General features: G+C 36.1%; 1 protein-coding gene across 4 annotated transcripts in view; it reads left to right on the forward strand.

Annotated features, from left to right (window-relative positions):
• Positions 1-18212, forward strand: part of MAP3K20 (mitogen-activated protein kinase kinase kinase 20) — a 195088-nt gene that overhangs the window by 90080 nt on the left and 86796 nt on the right. For all 4 annotated transcript variants that reach the window (XM_017538234.1, XM_017538235.2, XM_017538236.2 and 1 more), the window contains exon 3: positions 2818-2905. In XM_017538234.1, coding sequence (XP_017393723.1) covers positions 2818-2905 — 88 coding nt within the window. The remainder of the gene's footprint in view (positions 1-2817; positions 2906-18212) is intronic.

An 18212-nucleotide genomic window follows, 5' to 3' on the forward strand; every position in this document is an offset into this window, starting at 1 on the left:
AAAAAAAATTCAAAAATTAGCCAGGCATGGTGGTGCATACCTGTAATTCCAGGTACTCAGGAGGCTGAGGCAGGAGAATCACTTGATCTCTGCAGTGAGCAGAGATCGCACCAGTGCACTCCAGCCTGGTTGACAGATCAAGACTCCATCTAAAAATATAAATCTATTGTTGCAGTCTATCCCAGTCTTTTCTTAGATCCTCAAGTTCTAGTCTGGAAAATTACATATTTATATTAACAGTAAACAGAGGCAGAGCTTAATACCAGAGAATATATCTGTTTGCTGTCAGAGGCTGATTGCTACAACACAGGTTTTAATAATTTGGTTGACTTCATCCTTGTTTTTATTGGCGCTTATTTGAATTGCTGACATCATGTCATTTGACCTTCATTTATTACAAACATATCACTTACTTACTCAGTCTGCCTCTGTTTGCTCCTGGCCCATTTCCATGAAATCAGGACAATACTCTAAAGTAGCATATTGTTTTTATGATGTTAAATGTTTTATAATGTTAAATCAGATTCTTAGTTTATTTTATAAGAACCTAAAATCTTATTTCATGAAAATATCGTTTACTTGCAAATTATACTGCAAGCTTTTTTGTAAAAACTTAAAATATGAGCACAACAATGGGATACAGGATAATGACTGCCATTTTGACATGGCCCCAGCTGGAAACAATAAGAGCAGGCAAACAATTTGCCAGCCTAAGAGCTATTTGATGTGTTTACCAGCACCTGAAATGATCAATTCTATCTCCTTAAGATATCACTGGGCAATATCTTACATATAAACACAAAAACTAGCTGGAACACTGAAAATCCCATCATGCTACATTAAAAAGTGGTCATTCAAGGATTCAGAATATTCTTGTATTTATTCTTTATTGATACAAACATTTTTAATGGTCACAAAATTCAGGTACCCCAAAGAATATTCCAAAGGATAACACTGCCTCAGTTTCACAAATACTGGTTCAAACATTAACTCTATGCTTTACTCACATTGAACTTAAGGCTTTATTCACAAACAGTTGGTCTACCACTTAAAGATGGGGGGGCTTTGTGATTTCCAAACTGCACATACACTCTATTTTTACAATAAACTTTGTTATTTCTTAGAAGTAGAGTTGCCATGTGGATGAATAGTTGTGTTGCTCAATTGATACATCTTCTTACTATTTGAGAAACTAAACTATGAGAAGAAGGTTGCTTGATGAACACAGACCCCTCTATACATACTGGGCACTCATTAAGTGTTAAGGAATTGCTTGATTCAGCAGTGATAGCCCCCTTCAACAACTGTGTTACTAAAAGAAAACACTGTCAAATCAAGGTTAGTAAATGTCTCATACAATCAGGGATATCCTTTATCTTAATTTCATAGTGAACCTATGCCAACCCTCAAACTTCTGTTTTCCACCTAGTTACACCACCTTCAAAACCAGTTTCACAGTGTTTTTAATGAAACCTCAACTCTTATCCTATGGAAAAAAATCAATAGCAAATAACACTAACTCACAGTGTACAGATTCTCAGAGGGGAGTCCCTTTCCGACCAAAGTGTCTCCATTTTCATTAACTGCTGACATTCTTATTGATGATCCTCTTTCTGGGGTGGGGACTTATAAATCTCCTGTCCACTTACTGCCAATAATATGCTTTTCATTGAAAAATACTAAATCTTTTCTATATTTAACTTATGTGATTGTATACCTCATTATAATTCTTGATTAACCATATTTTATCTCCACAAGTCATAAAATGTTGATGAATATATGATTTATATAAAGATCATCTTTCTATTGACATTAGCAGATATATACCATAGTATCTGTTTGTTTTAAAAATTAAGTTTAATAAATACAACTTATTTTTACCATGTCACTCTTTACTGCTACTTTCTAGTATTTAACATGTTTCAAAATGTATAAATCTGGCCTCCTATCAAATCACCACTCAAGGTCAAGAATCTACCTTTATATGTTTCTAGAACCTTGTATAAAGGAGAACAATAATATATTTTGAATAAATGATGAGATAAATAAATGGGTTTTACCTGAATTGATTCCATTAATATTTTTAAATCTCTGCCTTAATTTTGAATCATCCAACCAATAGAAGTTCAGTCTCGCTGTAGCCTCTCAGAAGAGACATTATGCAAAAAATATATATTGACATTAGAAGAGGGCCTTCACTGTAAATAAATGGGTCATCTCTTCAGTCATTCCCCTCCATTATCATCATGCGGGCTTGCTAGTAAGCACCTCTTTTATCAGTTCTTCAAGCTCATTTTCTTTTTAAATTTTCAGAAAGCTTCAGTAGAAATGTTTAAACTTTCAAGAAAGACAACTTTAGCAGAGTCACATACTTGTTGGGCACATATAGATCTTTGTAAATGTAAGTAAAAGATAACTGAGGCCGGGCGTGGTAGCTCACACCTGTAATCCTGGCACTTTGGGAGGCAAAGGTGGGAGGATGGCTAGAGCCCAAGAGTTTGAGATCAGCCTGAACAACATAGTGATACCCCATCTCTACAAAATTTTTTTTTAATTAGCTGAGTGTAGTGGCGCATGCCTGTAGTCCAAGCTACTTGGGAAGCTGAGATAGGAGGATTACTTGAGCCCAGGAGGTCAAGGCTTCAGTGAGCCAAGATCACACCACTATACTCTAGCCTGGGCAACAGAGCAAGACCCTATCTCAAAAAAAAAAAAAAAATGAGTGTTTTATTTGACTATTTTTATTTGGAAGCCTGTTTTATTTGACTATTATTAATATGAAATGTTATACAACTTTGCATTTTATTTTTTGTACAGGCAGAAATACTCAGTATCCTCAGTCACAGAAACATCATCCAGTTTTATGGAGTAATTCTTGAACCTCCCAACTATGGCATCGTCACAGGTAGGAACTCATTATTTGACTTCTTTCTTTCTCCAGTTACCTAGCTTTAGATTCCTTAATATGCTAAAATGCTTAATATTAGGTTCAATCATGAATTGTGTGTTACTGTCAGGTGTCACTTTTGTTGCTATAAAGCATTAATAAAACTGATTATATCAATATAATTAAGAATAGTGTTTCCACTTCTACCCATGTTTAATTGTGCTAATTATATCTGCGTAAATGCTATTTAAATGCACTCGCAGCTGCAATACCAATATTTAAAGGTGCCGTTTAACTAAAATTTCATTTAATTAGCTGAAATGAGAGATGTTTTTTGAAACTCTGTGACCTTTTATAAATTAAGATTTCTTGAGCTATTCATGTTGTAATTCTTTGCAAGGCATTTTAATCCCATTAGAGCATTCTTTCTTCAAGGTCTCTGACGTGAGAACAATATTTTTCAGGTTTGGTCAACTAAGTTGGTAATGACCTTGATCTAAATTATCACATAATTTGGAGCAGCAGTTTATAAGTGACAGAAATATCCTTTCTAAAAAGGAGCACATAGAAACTTTTGCCACATGAAAACACAGAAAGACACCTATCTTTAATACTTTATGCTCATATTTGTATAATCCACTGAATAGCTTTAGGTCTATAATAACTATAATGTTCAGTTTTACAAAAAATAACTTTGATCTGTATCTTGGCAATCCTTTGATTAAAACAAAGTCTGCCAGGCAAGGTGGGTGGCTGTAATTCCAACACTTTGGGAGGCCGACATGGGTGGATCATGAGGTCAGGAGTTCAAGAGAAGCCTGGCCAAGATGGTGAAACCCCTTCTCTACAACTACAAAAGACAGCCAGGCGCAGTGGCAGGTGCCTGTAATCCCAGCTACTTGGGAGGCTGAGGCAGAAGAATCGCTTGAACCTAGGTGGCAGAGGTTGCAGTGGGCCAAGATCTTGCCACTGCACTCCAGCCTGGGCAACAGAGTGAGACTCTATCTCAAAACAAACAAAAAGTCAAACAAGAAAATCTTAAAATATTAGTCATATCTTCTCCCACTGTAGAGGTGAGAACCTAGAGGTCTTTATAGAAAAGAGCAACGAAACACTCTCAGTAAAAAGGATTGTATTAAGTACTTTCTATAAATTATCTTATCTAATATTTATAGTAACCCTATGAGATAGTAAAATAATTTCTATTTTACTAGTAGAAAACTAAATCTCTGCAATTTTCCCGTGGTCACCTAGCTAGTGGTAGAACCAAAGTGGTGTAAATTTCTCAAGTTGATTTCCCAGAGAAGCTCCTCTTCTATGCAAGCTTGGATCTGGAAGGCTATGAGCTGACTGGTTCTTAAATTTAGAGAGACATGATTGTTGTTATTCCATCTTCTGGCAGCAGGTAGTTTAACATGCTTTTACTCTTAGTAGCGTTTTAACCTAAGTTCTTAAGCAGAAGGATTTTTATCCGCAATTCACTTTCTTTAGATCTGTGACTGAAATGGGGCATGTAGTAATTTTTATCTTGAGTCTAATATTTCCTATAAACGTGAATACCCATGAATGGGCTATATTGTTGGGGGGGGAGTCAGATTTCTGATTTAAAGTTAAACCTTTCTCTGACCCATATACCATGTGGCTCCTTTTGTCTGTGTCCATTGTATTTACTTTTTTAAATAGTTACATTCACTTTATAAATCTCAATCCAGTTTTCTGATTCTCATTTGTGTTATTTCTCCCTAAGAAAGTGTGATACTCCAAAGAGATTAGAAACTCTGTATCTTATTATATACGCTTGATGTTTAATGCTTTTTGAAAAGATTTTTGGCCAACTAATGAGCTATTTATGAAGTTTTCTAGTTTCTTGAGGTGAGGGGGAAGGGTAGAAAAGGGGACTTGAGTGGTGATATGAAATTCTTCTTCCAAGAGTTTACTGTCAGTAGGAAGATACGCAACATGCCTAGCCAGCATATTTCCCCTAGGTCACCTCATCTGAAAGAGGGAGAAAGAATCCACGTGGCTTGCTTTCATTATCAGACTAGCCCGTCCTTTATTTCATGCATCCCTTTAGCATTTTCTACTCATACTCACACCTACCCAAATTCTTTAAATTGATTAGTTTTTTATGGATCTATATCCCTTTCCCTGTAGAGCCAGTAAGTAAGCAACTGTTAACATTATTCTTTAAAACAACACAAGTGTCAGATTATGAGGTAGTGGTGGATTGTATATTTATAGCTCTTATTGACCTGTAAGATTGACTATTAAAGAGACCTGGTAGCTGAGTTTTGGTGGTTTGAATGTATTGATTTGATGTGATTATCTTTGTTCCTAGAGATGTTAGTTTTAATTGATTAAGTGCTTGTTTGTGTGAGCCTTTCAACATACTTTCTACAGCTATGCTCTGTGCATGGGTAGTAGAAAATATGACAACTGAGTTTGGGAATGAAGAGATCACATGGATTAGTGATGATGACACTTATTCTACGACTGGAAATTAACACAAACAAGTCTAAGTGTGAGGCAGTTAACAGAGAAACAAAGACAGGAAAACTGACCTTGATCACCCAGCCCTAGCTAGAATACCCCTCTGTGAACCTCATCATCTTTATCAAATGGTGGAGGCTCTGAAGGAGGAAGCTTGAATGGCTTGAATACCTTCCATTTGAGGTAGTTTTTTTTTTTTGTTTTTTGTTTTTTGTTTAAATAGAAAAGGCTGTTGCAGCAGGCAACTGTTGTCATTCATACTGAGGGCTTGAAAGAATGATTTATCAGAGTGGTGGAATGGAATGAGCTATGAAATGGGAATTGTGAGATGTGAGATCTTCTCTTGATTCTGGCAGAGCTACATAGATGGGTCACTAATGATCTCTGTCTCAGTTTTCTCATGTGAATTAAGGGACTAGAATAGATATCTCTGGGTGAGAGTATGTATGTATGTGTATACTTGTGCATGTGTGTTTGCTGAAACTTTTTATCACAGACATATAAATCCTGCTTATCAGAGGACCTGGGCTAAGAGGCAGTTGCCAATTTCTTTCCCTTGGAAGGAAAGTGAACATCTTTCCCCCAGATCTACAAAGAAATGGGGTGACAAGAAACTCAGACTCCAAAGCCAAAAGAAAAGATACCATAATGGATATTTGATCTTTGGAAACTTCTTCATTCTGTACTACTCCCATTCTTTTATTTCTTTGTATGTATGTGCATGCATGCATGTGTGTGTGTGTATACACACACAAAAAGAAATATATATATATATACACAAAGAAATATGCGTATATATATACATATATTCACTTTATACAAAATATTTTGTCTATATATATATATATATATAGACAAAATATTTTGTATACAAAGTGAATTGAGTGAACTGGGGATAAAAGTCCCTCTGCTTAAGAACTTAGGTTAAAATGCTACTAAGAGTGAAAGCATGTTAAACTACCTGCCACCAGAAGATGGAATAACAGCAACAAGTCTCTGAATTTAAGAACCAGTCAGCTCACAACCTCCCATTCTGTGGAAAATCAACTTGAGAAATTTATACCACTTTAGTTCTACCACTATATATGAAATCTATATCTATACATATACATACATACATATATATATATAGAGAGAGAGAGAGAGAGCAGTAATGTATTTCTTTAGACATATATATGTAAAACATAAATATTTGAGGGCCGGGGGAGCTCCTGGGAGACGAATGAATTTGGTAGATAGGAGACCATGTACCTCTTTTGTAGCAAGCCAGATTGGAGAGGAGATACAACCCACACCCTAAGTATCTGGTAATCTAAGATTAAAGAAAGGGTGGCAGACTGAGAAGGGTGGCATCACTTCCAGAGAGAAGTGACTTAGGAGCCCAGATGCCTGGGAAATTGCATCTTTGTGCTCAGGAGCTGGTATCACCTCTTAAGTTACCTGTTCTGCATTAGTTCTTATTACTCCTCTTAGAGAGGAGACTAGTTCTGCATGATTTCTCAGCAGGCCCAAATTCTCATTAAACCCAGCCAAGGAAAACACACTAATTTTTAAGTGCCCAATCTCATTTCCCTTAACTTGATCTTGATTTATGTTAAGCACAGATACATCTAATTTGCATGTTTTGATATTGTGCTGGTCTTTTCTTATTAATCAATTAGAGACAAGTGTCACATTTTATTATAACACATTTTCAGACATTTGTGTATATTCTATTAGTTATAATCTAAGCTTGGTCTTGCTGACATTTTATTACAAAGAGGTTTCGTGGTAATGGTATTTATTTCAATAATACTGATTGTATGTTTACATTTTTCAAAGCCAGCTATTGCCACCATAAAACTCAAAGGGACAAATCTTCTTATAAATCAAAAGGGAATGTTTGCTTAATGTGGTTCTTAATGACTTTTTAAAAAATGAAACAAATACTTTATACTAAAATCCAGTAAACTACTTTCTATGGAGTAGTGGCTTGAAAAACATGTAACCATATGTGTATATGGTAAGTCCACCATTTCCAATGAGAAAACCAAAAGGATGAAAAAATTAAATGCTTATTTAAAATAGTTAATGTGTTAGTGTAGCCATCCACATACCTAAAGATGACATTTTATATGAAAAAAAGGTAATAATATTGCCTTTCTTGCAACTTCAAAGTCATGAAACTTTTATTTAATCATGTATCTTTATTATTATTATACTTTAAGTTCTGGGGTACATGTGCAGAATGTGCAGGTTACATAGGTACACATGTGCCATGCTGGTTTGCTGCACCCATCAACCTGTCCTCTACATTAGGTATTTCTCCTAATGCTATCCCACCCCTCCCCCCACTCCCTGACAGGCCCCAGTGTGTGATGTTGCCCTCCCTGTCCATGTGTTCTCATTGTTCAACTCCCACTTATGAGTGAGAACATGTGGCATTTGGTTTTCTGTTCCTGTGTTAGTTTACTGAGAATGATGGTTTCCAGTTTCATCCATGTCCCTGCAAAGGACATGAACTCGTCCTTTTTTATGGCTGCTTAGTATTCCATGGTGTATATGTGCCACATTTTCTTTATCCAGTCTATCATTAATGGACATTTGGGTTGGTTCTAGGTCTTTGCTATTGTGAATAGTGCTGCAATAAACATATGCGTGCATGTGTCTTTATAGTAGAATGATTTATAATCTGTTGGGCATATACCCAGTAATGGAATTGCTGGGTCAAAGGTATTCCATGTCTTCATTGTCATTAGAATGACTTTTTTAAATTAACATGGTTTTTCGAGTACAGTGTCTTAATTATAAGATGCTTGAAATATCATAGTTTGGGGAATCTCTGTATGACACTGTCTCTGGATATTTATCTCAAGCTACTAGAACCCAGTAGCATGACATTAGGATTGTTGGATATTTTAGTGCCATACGCTATATTTGTAAGTATAACTGACTGCTTTTCAAAGTGATCTTTCGAAGACTTGTTTTCAGTGACATCCTGCAGTTGGAATTGAGAACTCATAGTTCCAGAAATAATTGCTCTGTGTTGCCCCTCCCTGCTTCCCTCCCTTTCTTTTGTCTTATTCATATAGGTGACCTTTATAAGCTTTGAAAAACTGCCTTTGATTAAGGTCATTTCAGACTTATATATTTTCCCCCAACAGTGTTTTGTTGTTCAAAATAAACTAATTGAGAGAGTATCTTGAAGTATCTGAATATAAACTGACTCACTCTTTCCTTAGGGACAATTTTTTGGGTGATGGAGACAAACCTTACATTGTATTTGGCATACACAATTATTCTTATAGGTCATTAAATAATTACTAAATGCTATTTTATAAACCAAAAATGATTTTTATGCTATATGACCAGAGATTTTAATTATAGAAGGCAGCTTGATTATCTAGAGTACATAGTAGAATAGGCTACTAACAGCTTTATTGTTACATTGGACCAAGCTATTTAATAATACAGCTTAAAGCTATTCTCTTTTTTGCTATTCCTTTATTTATCTAAGATTATCATTATACTATAATTTTCTGCTATTTGATAGCCTTAGATAACTTTGATGTCAAAATAAAAATTATACAAAACAAAAAATGTGACTCTTATCTACTGAGATGTTTTGCTATGAGTATTAGTATTTTTCTCAAGAAATAATTTATCACATATATTTATTTGCATGAATCAAGTTTAGTTTCAGAGTATTGTTCTTACCTTATGTCTTTACAGATAGAAAAAAAATTTTTTTTTGAGACAGAGTCTTGTTCTGTCGCCAGGCTAGAGTGCAGTGGCATAATCTTGGCTCACTGCAACCTTTGCCTCCTGGGTTCAAGCGATTCTTGCTTCACCCTCCCAAGTAGCTGGGACTACAGGTGTGCACCACCACACCCAGCTAATTTTTTGTACTTTTAGTAGAGATGAGGTTTCACCATGTTGGCCAGGATAGTCTTGATCTCCTGACCTCATGATCTGCTCAGCTCGGCCTCCCAAAGTGCTGGGATTACAGGCGTGAGCCACCACGCCTGGCCCAGAAGAAATTTTTTAAAGCAATTTGTTGAAATTACAGACATTATCATTATGATGATAATTATTATAAATCATTAAAGCTCTGATGGGATAATTTCAGCTTCCTAAAATGAGGCTCAACTTTTCTTCAAGTTAGGCTTTAATATAAAAAAGAAATTTTTGGGGAGGGACTTCCAGCCATGCATGGATGACTTAGGAAGTCAGCAAATCCTCTCTCCAAAAAGTATTTATAAATTTGGACAAAATGTTCAGCCCTCTGGAAACTGACCAAAGGCATGTAACAATCTGAGAAGTGTTTATGTTTGAAAAAAACTGCTGGATTTTGGATAATTGTTGAAATCAGTAGTGCTCATGCCTGGACTTGTTTTCATTCTTCTTCCTCTACCAACATGCCAGCTCACTTACACAGAGAGCAGGCCATGAGGATTGACAGCACTGTTGCCACAATTGAAGGTGCTCACTAGACTTACAACAATGGATTGTGCCCACATCCAGCAGCATTCTCAGTGGAAGTGATGTTCCTGGTGGCAGGAGAGCAGGAATAGGTAACCACTCTACTAGTTTGAACTAGTAGAGTTGTGATTTTGGTAAATGTATTCTTAGCTGAGGCCACATATATGCAAAATAGAGATTTGAGAGGGTCCACATAATATCCACATACTCTTTGTAGCTCCTAATGCTATGCACATTTGCAAAGGAGACCAGAAAAGGCCAGTGGAAGGTAAAAATCAGAACAAACTTGAAAACAGCCTAAACTTTGAGTGTGCTCTCACTGTGCAGATTCATCAGTCCAGGGTATTTGAACACCACTTCTGTATAATCATTGGCTAATCATCAACCTTTGCAGGTATAGGACAGCCCTCAAAAGGCCAGGCTTAGAAATAAAAACAAGATTGGGAAAAAAAAAAAAAAGGCTAAGTGGAATATCACTGGGGACACACCATAGAAGAGACAGATTGCAGGTTAGTAAACAGACAAAATCAAGAAAAATGTTCATGAGGTTAAAGTTAGAATCTAGAGTTGCTATATTATCTAAACTGTCCAATTTTTTTTAAAAAGACATGTAAAGAAACAGGAATGTGTTTAACCCATGTCCAAGAAAATCCATGAATGGGAACAGTCTCTTAATGTCTCCAAAAAGTTCAGACAAAGCTTTCAAATAATCATTATGTTCAAAGAACTATGTTTAAAGAATTAGAAGAAAGTATGAAAATAATGAATTAACCAGTAGAGAATCTCAAGTAGAATTTTTTTTAAAGAACCCAATGAAAATTGTGGAGTTGAAAAGACAATAATCAAAATGAAAAATTCTGTAGAGTGACTTAACAGCAGATTTGAGATAGCAGAAGAAAAAAATCAGTGAACTTAAAACTGGATCAATAGAAATTACTTAAAATTCAATCAATAGAGATTAATTCCAAAAAGAGAAAACATTTGAAGGAAAACAATCAGAACCCCATAGTCCTATGTAACAACCTGTTAGCTATTAGCCATTTCTGCTCTCCTGCCACCAAGAACATCACTTCCAGAGACAGTGCTGCTGGAGGTGGGTACTATCCATTGTTCCAAATCTAGTAAGCACCTCTACTCTGGCAACAATGCTGTCAATCTTCATGGCCTGCCCTCTGTGTGACAGAGCTGGAGTGCTGGTAGGGGAAGAAGAATGAGAAGAACCCAAGGCACCAGCACTATTGATTTCCACAATTATACCAATGAATGTATAAGAGGAGAGGAGAAGAGGGGTGGAAAAAGATTTGAAAGCATAATGTCCAAAACCTTCCTAAAGTCTTAAAATACAGTAATCTACACATATGAGAAGCTCAGCAAACCACAAGTAGGATAAATGCAAAAGCACCCATACCTAAACTATAGTCAAATATAGTTGATAAAGTAAAAATCTTGAAGCAGGAAGAGAAAAACAACTTGTGTACAAGGGAACAGCGATGTGATCAATGGCTGACTTCTCATCTGCAATGATGGAGGCCAGAAGGCAAAATAATGACACTTCAAGGGTTAAAAGGCTATATTCAGCAAGATTATCTTTTAAACACAGAATCAAAATAAAGACACTCTTGGCTAGGGAATGAGAGAATTTATTCCTAGCCGACTGGCTTTGTAAGAAATACTAAAGGAAATCCTTCAGGCTGAAAAGAATGCAGCCATCAAAAACGATGAGTTTGTGTCCTTTGTAGGGACATGGATGAACCTGGAAACCATCATTCTCAGCAAACTGACACAAGAGCAGAAGATCAAACACGCATGTTCTCACTCATAGGCGGGTGTTGAACAATGAGAACACATGGACACAGGGAGGGGAGCACTACACACTGGGGTCTGTTGTGGGGGAATAGGGGAGGGACGGTGCGGGGTGGGGAGTTAGGGAGAGATAGCAAAGGGAGAGATGCCAGATGTAGGTGATGGGGAGGAAGGCAGCAAATCACACTGCCACGTGTGTACCTATGCAACAATCTTGCATGTTCTTCACATGTACCCCAAAACCTAAAATGCAATAAAATAAATGGGAAAAAAAAAGAAAAAAAAAAGGAAAAAAAGAAATGAAGCCAGATAGTCATTACGATTCATGGGAAGAAAGAGTATAGGAAATGGCAACTACGTGTGTTAACAGAAAAGATTCCCTAAGTATATTTATCCTCACGTCTCAGAACATTTAAAAACATGAAGGAGGTGGGCGCCCAGAACCTCCCCGCAGGAGGGGCCCACACTGGAGCCCTTGTGCCCCACGGCCTGTGTGCGCACCTCTACTAGAAGGGCCGGCTCACACCTGTCCTGTGCAGCAGCCTCCGCGCGGCCATCCTCCTGCGGCACTTACACCGGCTGCCGCCTGATACTCCGACGTGGCCAAGGTGGCTAACTGTCAGTGGTCATCTCCACCAGAGGCAACAGAGAGTTTCTTACCCAAAGAAATTTGGTTGGCACCCCCCCCACAGCTCTACAAAATAAGAAGACTTGAAAAGTTTGCCTCTGACTTGCACAAGTGTTCTTTGGATCATGCGTTAGAAGGGGTGGAAAAGTGGCTGCGATCACCTTCTTAGCTGCCAGATGGGAAACCCAGCTTTTACCAGGTGATGAGCTATACTTAGAAGAGGCTGACCTTAGAAAATCTTTTGTCTGCTGAAAAAAGGACTGATGAAATCACGAAGAAAGGCACGCAGTTTCACCAAGTAGGGATGTATAGTTACTGTCTTTATAATAGCCACATGACTATTCAAAATGTAAACACATATATCTTACAAACTGTGTCGTGTCTAAGAGCCATTCGTAGGGTGCCGCTTGTCTGTAAGCTGGCCTACTTGTCCTCATGAATAATGAGGCTTGACTAAACTTGCTTGAAACGTGAGGAACTTTGTACCTGTAAAAGTTGGCAGTGTTTCTTATTTCAAGGGTTTAATGGCATTCTCTTGCTTATTCCATTAAACCTTTTATTCTTTAAACCTTATAGTGTGCCATATGTATGAAGTTTATAAAGTACTAATGATATTCTTAACCAAAACAAGAAAAAAAATTCCAAAGGGTTCCCATTTCTGTATTGTTTTATCATCTGCTGCCATTGTTTTTAACTATTCACTGTATTAGCACTTTTTCTGATGTGCTCTGCAGGTTGATCCATGTATTTCTTAGATGTTGTGCTGGAATTAATTTAAGGGTGTCTGATGAGATGGTGAACGGTAGACTCAGACAATCTTCAAGTGACCGTGTCATTGTTTTCCTGGTGTCTTTCCTTGGTGATTAAGATACAATTCTTTTTAAAACCAAATGGCACTGGTTATGTTACCCAAATCAGAAATCTATTTTAGTTAATATTTTAAAGAAAAATGAAGCCATAGCAAAAACCAATATTATTTTTACCACAGCGTGTTTATGGCTGTAAAGAGGTTAGAGAGACATATTGTTTAATTAATTATGTTTATTTTCACTATATTTAATGAGTAATCTTTTTATCTCCTTTAAAGAAAAATAATGTTTATTGATTAAAGGTAAGAAATGATAGTTAAGACACTAATTTCAAGATCTTTGACTATATTAGGCATTGTACAATGGATTTGACTTTTCATGAAATGCCTCAGTTTTCCAACCTTTACTTTTTTATTATCATTCAACTTATGGTTTTTCTACCTTTAAAATAAAGACAATAATGAATAAAAATAAAAACATAACATATAAAGCAATAAATTTTTGTTCACTTTTGTTAACTTTAAAATGTATGTAGATATATTAATATATCACAACGATAGCATAAAGGATAAGGGAAGGGAACGGAGTTATATTGGAGAAAAGCTTTTATATTTTATTGTAATTAGGTTAGTATTAATCTGAGGTAGATTGTGCTAAATTAAGATATATTTTATAATCCCTTGAGCTACTCCTAAGAAAGTTATTCAATAAATATAGTAAAACATCAATCAAGGATTTAAATTATATTTAAATTGTTTTATTGCAAAAGAGGACAATAAAGGAGAAACAGGACACTGAGAAGGACAGGAGACATGTAGAAAACAAAAGGCAAATGTAAACCCAACTGTATCAATAACCACATTCTATGTAGATGTTCTAAACACTTCAATCAAAAGGCAGAAATTGTCAGATTGGATTTTTTAAAAAAAAGATCCAACTATATACTCTCTACAGGAGACATACCATAGCTTCAAAGATACAAATAGGTTGAAAGTAAGAAGATAGAAAAAGATATACCATGCAGACAGTAGCCACCAGAGAGCTGGAGTAACTGTATTGAATTTCAGACAAAATACAGCAAAGATAAGAAATATTACTTGAGACAAATAGAGCCATTTCAAACTGATAAAAGGATCAATACATCAGAAAGACATAGCAATTGTAAATGTATACACACCTAAAACAGATCTCAAAGTATGTGAAGCAAAACTGACTGAATTAAAAAGAGAGACAATTCAAAGGTAACTGATTTGTGTATTCCACTCTCAATAATTGATAGAACAGGTAGACAGAAAGTCAACAAGGATATAGAAGACTTGAAGAACACTCTCAGCCAACTTTACCTAACTCACATGTAAAGAATACATATTTTTTCAAGTACACATGGAACATTCTCCAGGAAACATTTTACAGGAGGCCACAAAATAAATCTCAGTTCATCTAAGAGGATTGATGCCATACAATGTATATTTTCTAATTACAATGCAATTAAATTAGAAATTAACAACAAAAGGAAATCTGGAAAATTCCTACTTTTTGGAAATGAAACAACACACAGCTAAATACCCACTGGGTCAAAGAAGAAATCACAACAGATTTTTTTTATTTTTTTTTTATTTTTTGAGATGGAGTTTCACCTTTGTTGCCCAGGTTGGAGTGCAGTGGTGTGATCTTGGCTCACTTCAACCTCTGCCTCCTGGGTTCAGCCAGTTCTCCTGCCTGAGTACCTGGGATGACAGGTGTATGCCACCATGTCTGGCTAATTTTTTGTATTTTTCGTAGAGATGGGGTTTCACCATGTTGGCCAGGCTGGTCTTGAACTCCTGACCTCAAGTGATCCACCTGCCTCATCCTCCCAAAGTGCTGGGATTACAGGCGTGAGCCACCACACCTGGCCAGAAATCACAGATTTTAAAATATTTTGGCGTGAAAGAAAATGTAACATCAAAATTATAGACCGTTTAAATTCTAGAATGTAGATAAGGCAGTATTTAGAAGGAAATGTATAGCTTTCAACACTATATCAAAAATAAGAAAAGCCCAAAGTGGATAACCTAAACCTTAACCTGAAGAAACTACAGAAAGAAGAATCAGTTAAAACCAAAGTGAGTCAATGACAGGAAATAATAAAGATTAGAACAGAACTCACTAAAAGAGAAAACAGAAAAACAATCATGAAAATCAGTTTATTGGATTTATTAATCTTTCCAAAGACTAAAGGATTTACTAATTTAAAGAAATTTAGTCTTTGAAAAGAGTAACAAATTTGACAAGCCTTTAACTAGATTGATCAAGATGAAGATTAGCAAAATCAGGATTGAAGAACAGCGCTATGGCTCCTACAGAAGCTTAAAAGGATTATAAAGAAATGTTATGACCATCTTTTTGCCAACAAATTAGACAATTTAGATGCAGTGAATAGTCTTCTTAAATGATACAAATTATCAAAACAGAAGATCTGAATAGACCTATAATAGATTTAAAAACTGAATTAGGCTCGGCATAGTGGCTCAAACCTGTAATCTTAACACTTTCGGAGGCCAAGGCAGGCAGATCACTTGAGGCCAGGAGTTCGAGACCAGCCTGATCATCATAGCGAAACTCATCTCTACTAAAAATAGAAAAATTAGCCAGGTGTGGTGGTATGCCTATAGTCCTAGCCACTTGGGAGGCTGAGGCTTGAGAATTGCTTGAACCCAGGAGGCGGAGGTTGCAGTGAGCCGAGATCATGCAACTGCACTCCAGCCTGGGCAACAGAACAAGACTCTGTTTCAAAAAAATAATAATTGAATTAGTAATTTAAAATATCTCCATAAAGAAAAGTTCAGGCCAAGATGATTTCACTGGTGAAGTCTATAAAATGTTTATAGAAGACATAGCATCAATTCTTCCCATACTCTTTCAGAAAATAGAAGCCAGTATTCTATTTCAACAAGCAGTATTATCCTGATACCAAAGTCATACAGAGACAGAGCTACAGACGAATATTCTTCATGAACATAGATGTAAAAATTCTTAACCATATTAGCATACTGAATCCAGCCACCCATAAAAATTATAAATTCCAAGTAGAATTTATCCCAGAAATGGAAGGTGGCTTAACATCTGAAATCAGCCTATGTAAGGCACTAGTATAAACAGTAAAATCATAGAAGAACAAAAACCCTATATGATCATTTCAAGATGCTGTAAAAGCATTTGACAGACAACACTCACTGATAATAGAAGTCTCAAGAGACTAGGAATAAAAGAGAATTTTTCCAACCTGATAAAGAGCATCTACAAAAACCCACAGCTAATATCTCATTCCATGGTGAAAAGCTAAATGTTTTCTCCCCAAGACTGGTAACAAGGCAAAGAAATCCTACTCTGACATCTATTCAACATTGCACTAAAGGTTTTAGCCAGTGTGATCACGTAAGAAAAAGAAATAATAGACATCCAGATTGAAACGGAAGAAATAAAACTGTCTTATCTGATAACCTATATGTAGAAAATCCTAAGGAAGGCACACACATACAAAAAAAAAGCTACCAAAACTAACAAACATGTTTAGAAGGTTCACGGGATGCAAGATCAATCTTTGAAAAGGTCAGTCATTTAAAAATCTATTGTATTTCTATATACTGGGAATGAACAACCTAAAAATGAAATTAAGAAATAATTCCATTTACAGTAGCATAAAAAAGAATAACATCGTTGGGTACAAATTTAACAAAGTAGGTATAAGACTTGTACAATGAAAAGTACAAAAATTGCTGAGAAAAATTAAAGATCTAAATAAATAGACATTTACACATTTATGGTTTGGAAGATTCAGTATTGTCAAGAGGGCAGTTCTCCCCAAAATAATCTATAAATTCAACACAATTCCTATCCAAATCCCAGCAGACTTTTTTTTTTTTTTTTTTTTTTTAGAAATTAACAAGCCAATCCTAAACTTTACGTGGAAATGCAGAACATCTAGAAATAGCCAAACCAATTTTGAGAAAGAACTAACTTTGAGGACTTAGACTGCCTCATTTCAAAACTTACAAATCTGTAGCAATCAACATAATACAATATTGGCACAATATCTACAGGGATATAGACCAAAAGAACACAATTAAAAGTCTAGGGAAAAAGCCTCATATTGATTGGCAATTGATTTTCAACAAAGATGCCAAGACAATTGAGTAGGTAAAAGACAGTATTTTATTGCTGAGACAATTAGAAATTCATATGCTGGGGCCAGGTGCAGTAGCTCACGCCCGTAATTCCAGCACTGTGGAAGGCTGAGATGGGAGGATTTCTTGAGCCCAGGAGTTCAAGACCAGCCTGAGCAACATGGCAAAACCCCATCTGTACAAAAAGTACAAAACAAAAAAAATTGCTGGCATAGTGATGTGCACCTGTGGTCCAGCTGCTACCAGAGAGGCTGAGGTGGGAGGATCGCTTGAGCCCTGGAGGTCAAGGCTGCAGTGAGCCAAGAGTATGCCACTACATTTGAGCCTGGGCAACAGAGTGAGACCTTGTCTCCAAAAGAAAAATTTATATGACCGAAAAAAAAAAAAAAGAAAAAAAAAAAAAACCAAAAAAAAAAAAAAAAAAAAAAAAAAGAAAAACACTGTCTAAAAAAAAAAAAAAAAAAAAAAGGAAATTAGAACCACACCTCAGACCATACATAAAAATGAACTCAAAATGGATCATAAGCCTAAGTATAAGGGTTAAACTATAAACTCTTAAAAGGAAAAATAGAAGAAACTCTTTATGCTTGGGGGTTAGGCAGAGAGCTCTCAGAAATGACACCAAAAGCACAGCCATAAAAGAAAAATTGATATATTGGAATTTATAAAAATTAACAATTTCTGCTCTTTGAAGGATGCTCTTAAGAGAATGAAAAGACAAAAGACAAACTGGGAAAAAATATTTGCAAATCATATATATGACAAACGACTTGTATCTAGACTAAAATAACTCTTAGAACTCAATAAAACAACCCAATGTAAAAGTGGGCAAACAATATGAATAGACATTTTGCTTAAGAATATATAAAAGGGGCCGGGCGCGGTGGCTCAAGCCTGTAATCCCAGCACTTTGGGAGGCCGAGGCGGGTGGATCACAAGGTCAAGAGATCAAGACCATCCTGGTCAAC

Source organism: Cebus imitator, unplaced genomic scaffold (genome assembly GCF_001604975.1).
Source record: "Cebus imitator isolate Cc_AM_T3 unplaced genomic scaffold, Cebus_imitator-1.0 Scaffold110, whole genome shotgun sequence".
NCBI lineage: Eukaryota > Metazoa > Chordata > Mammalia > Primates > Cebidae > Cebus > Cebus imitator.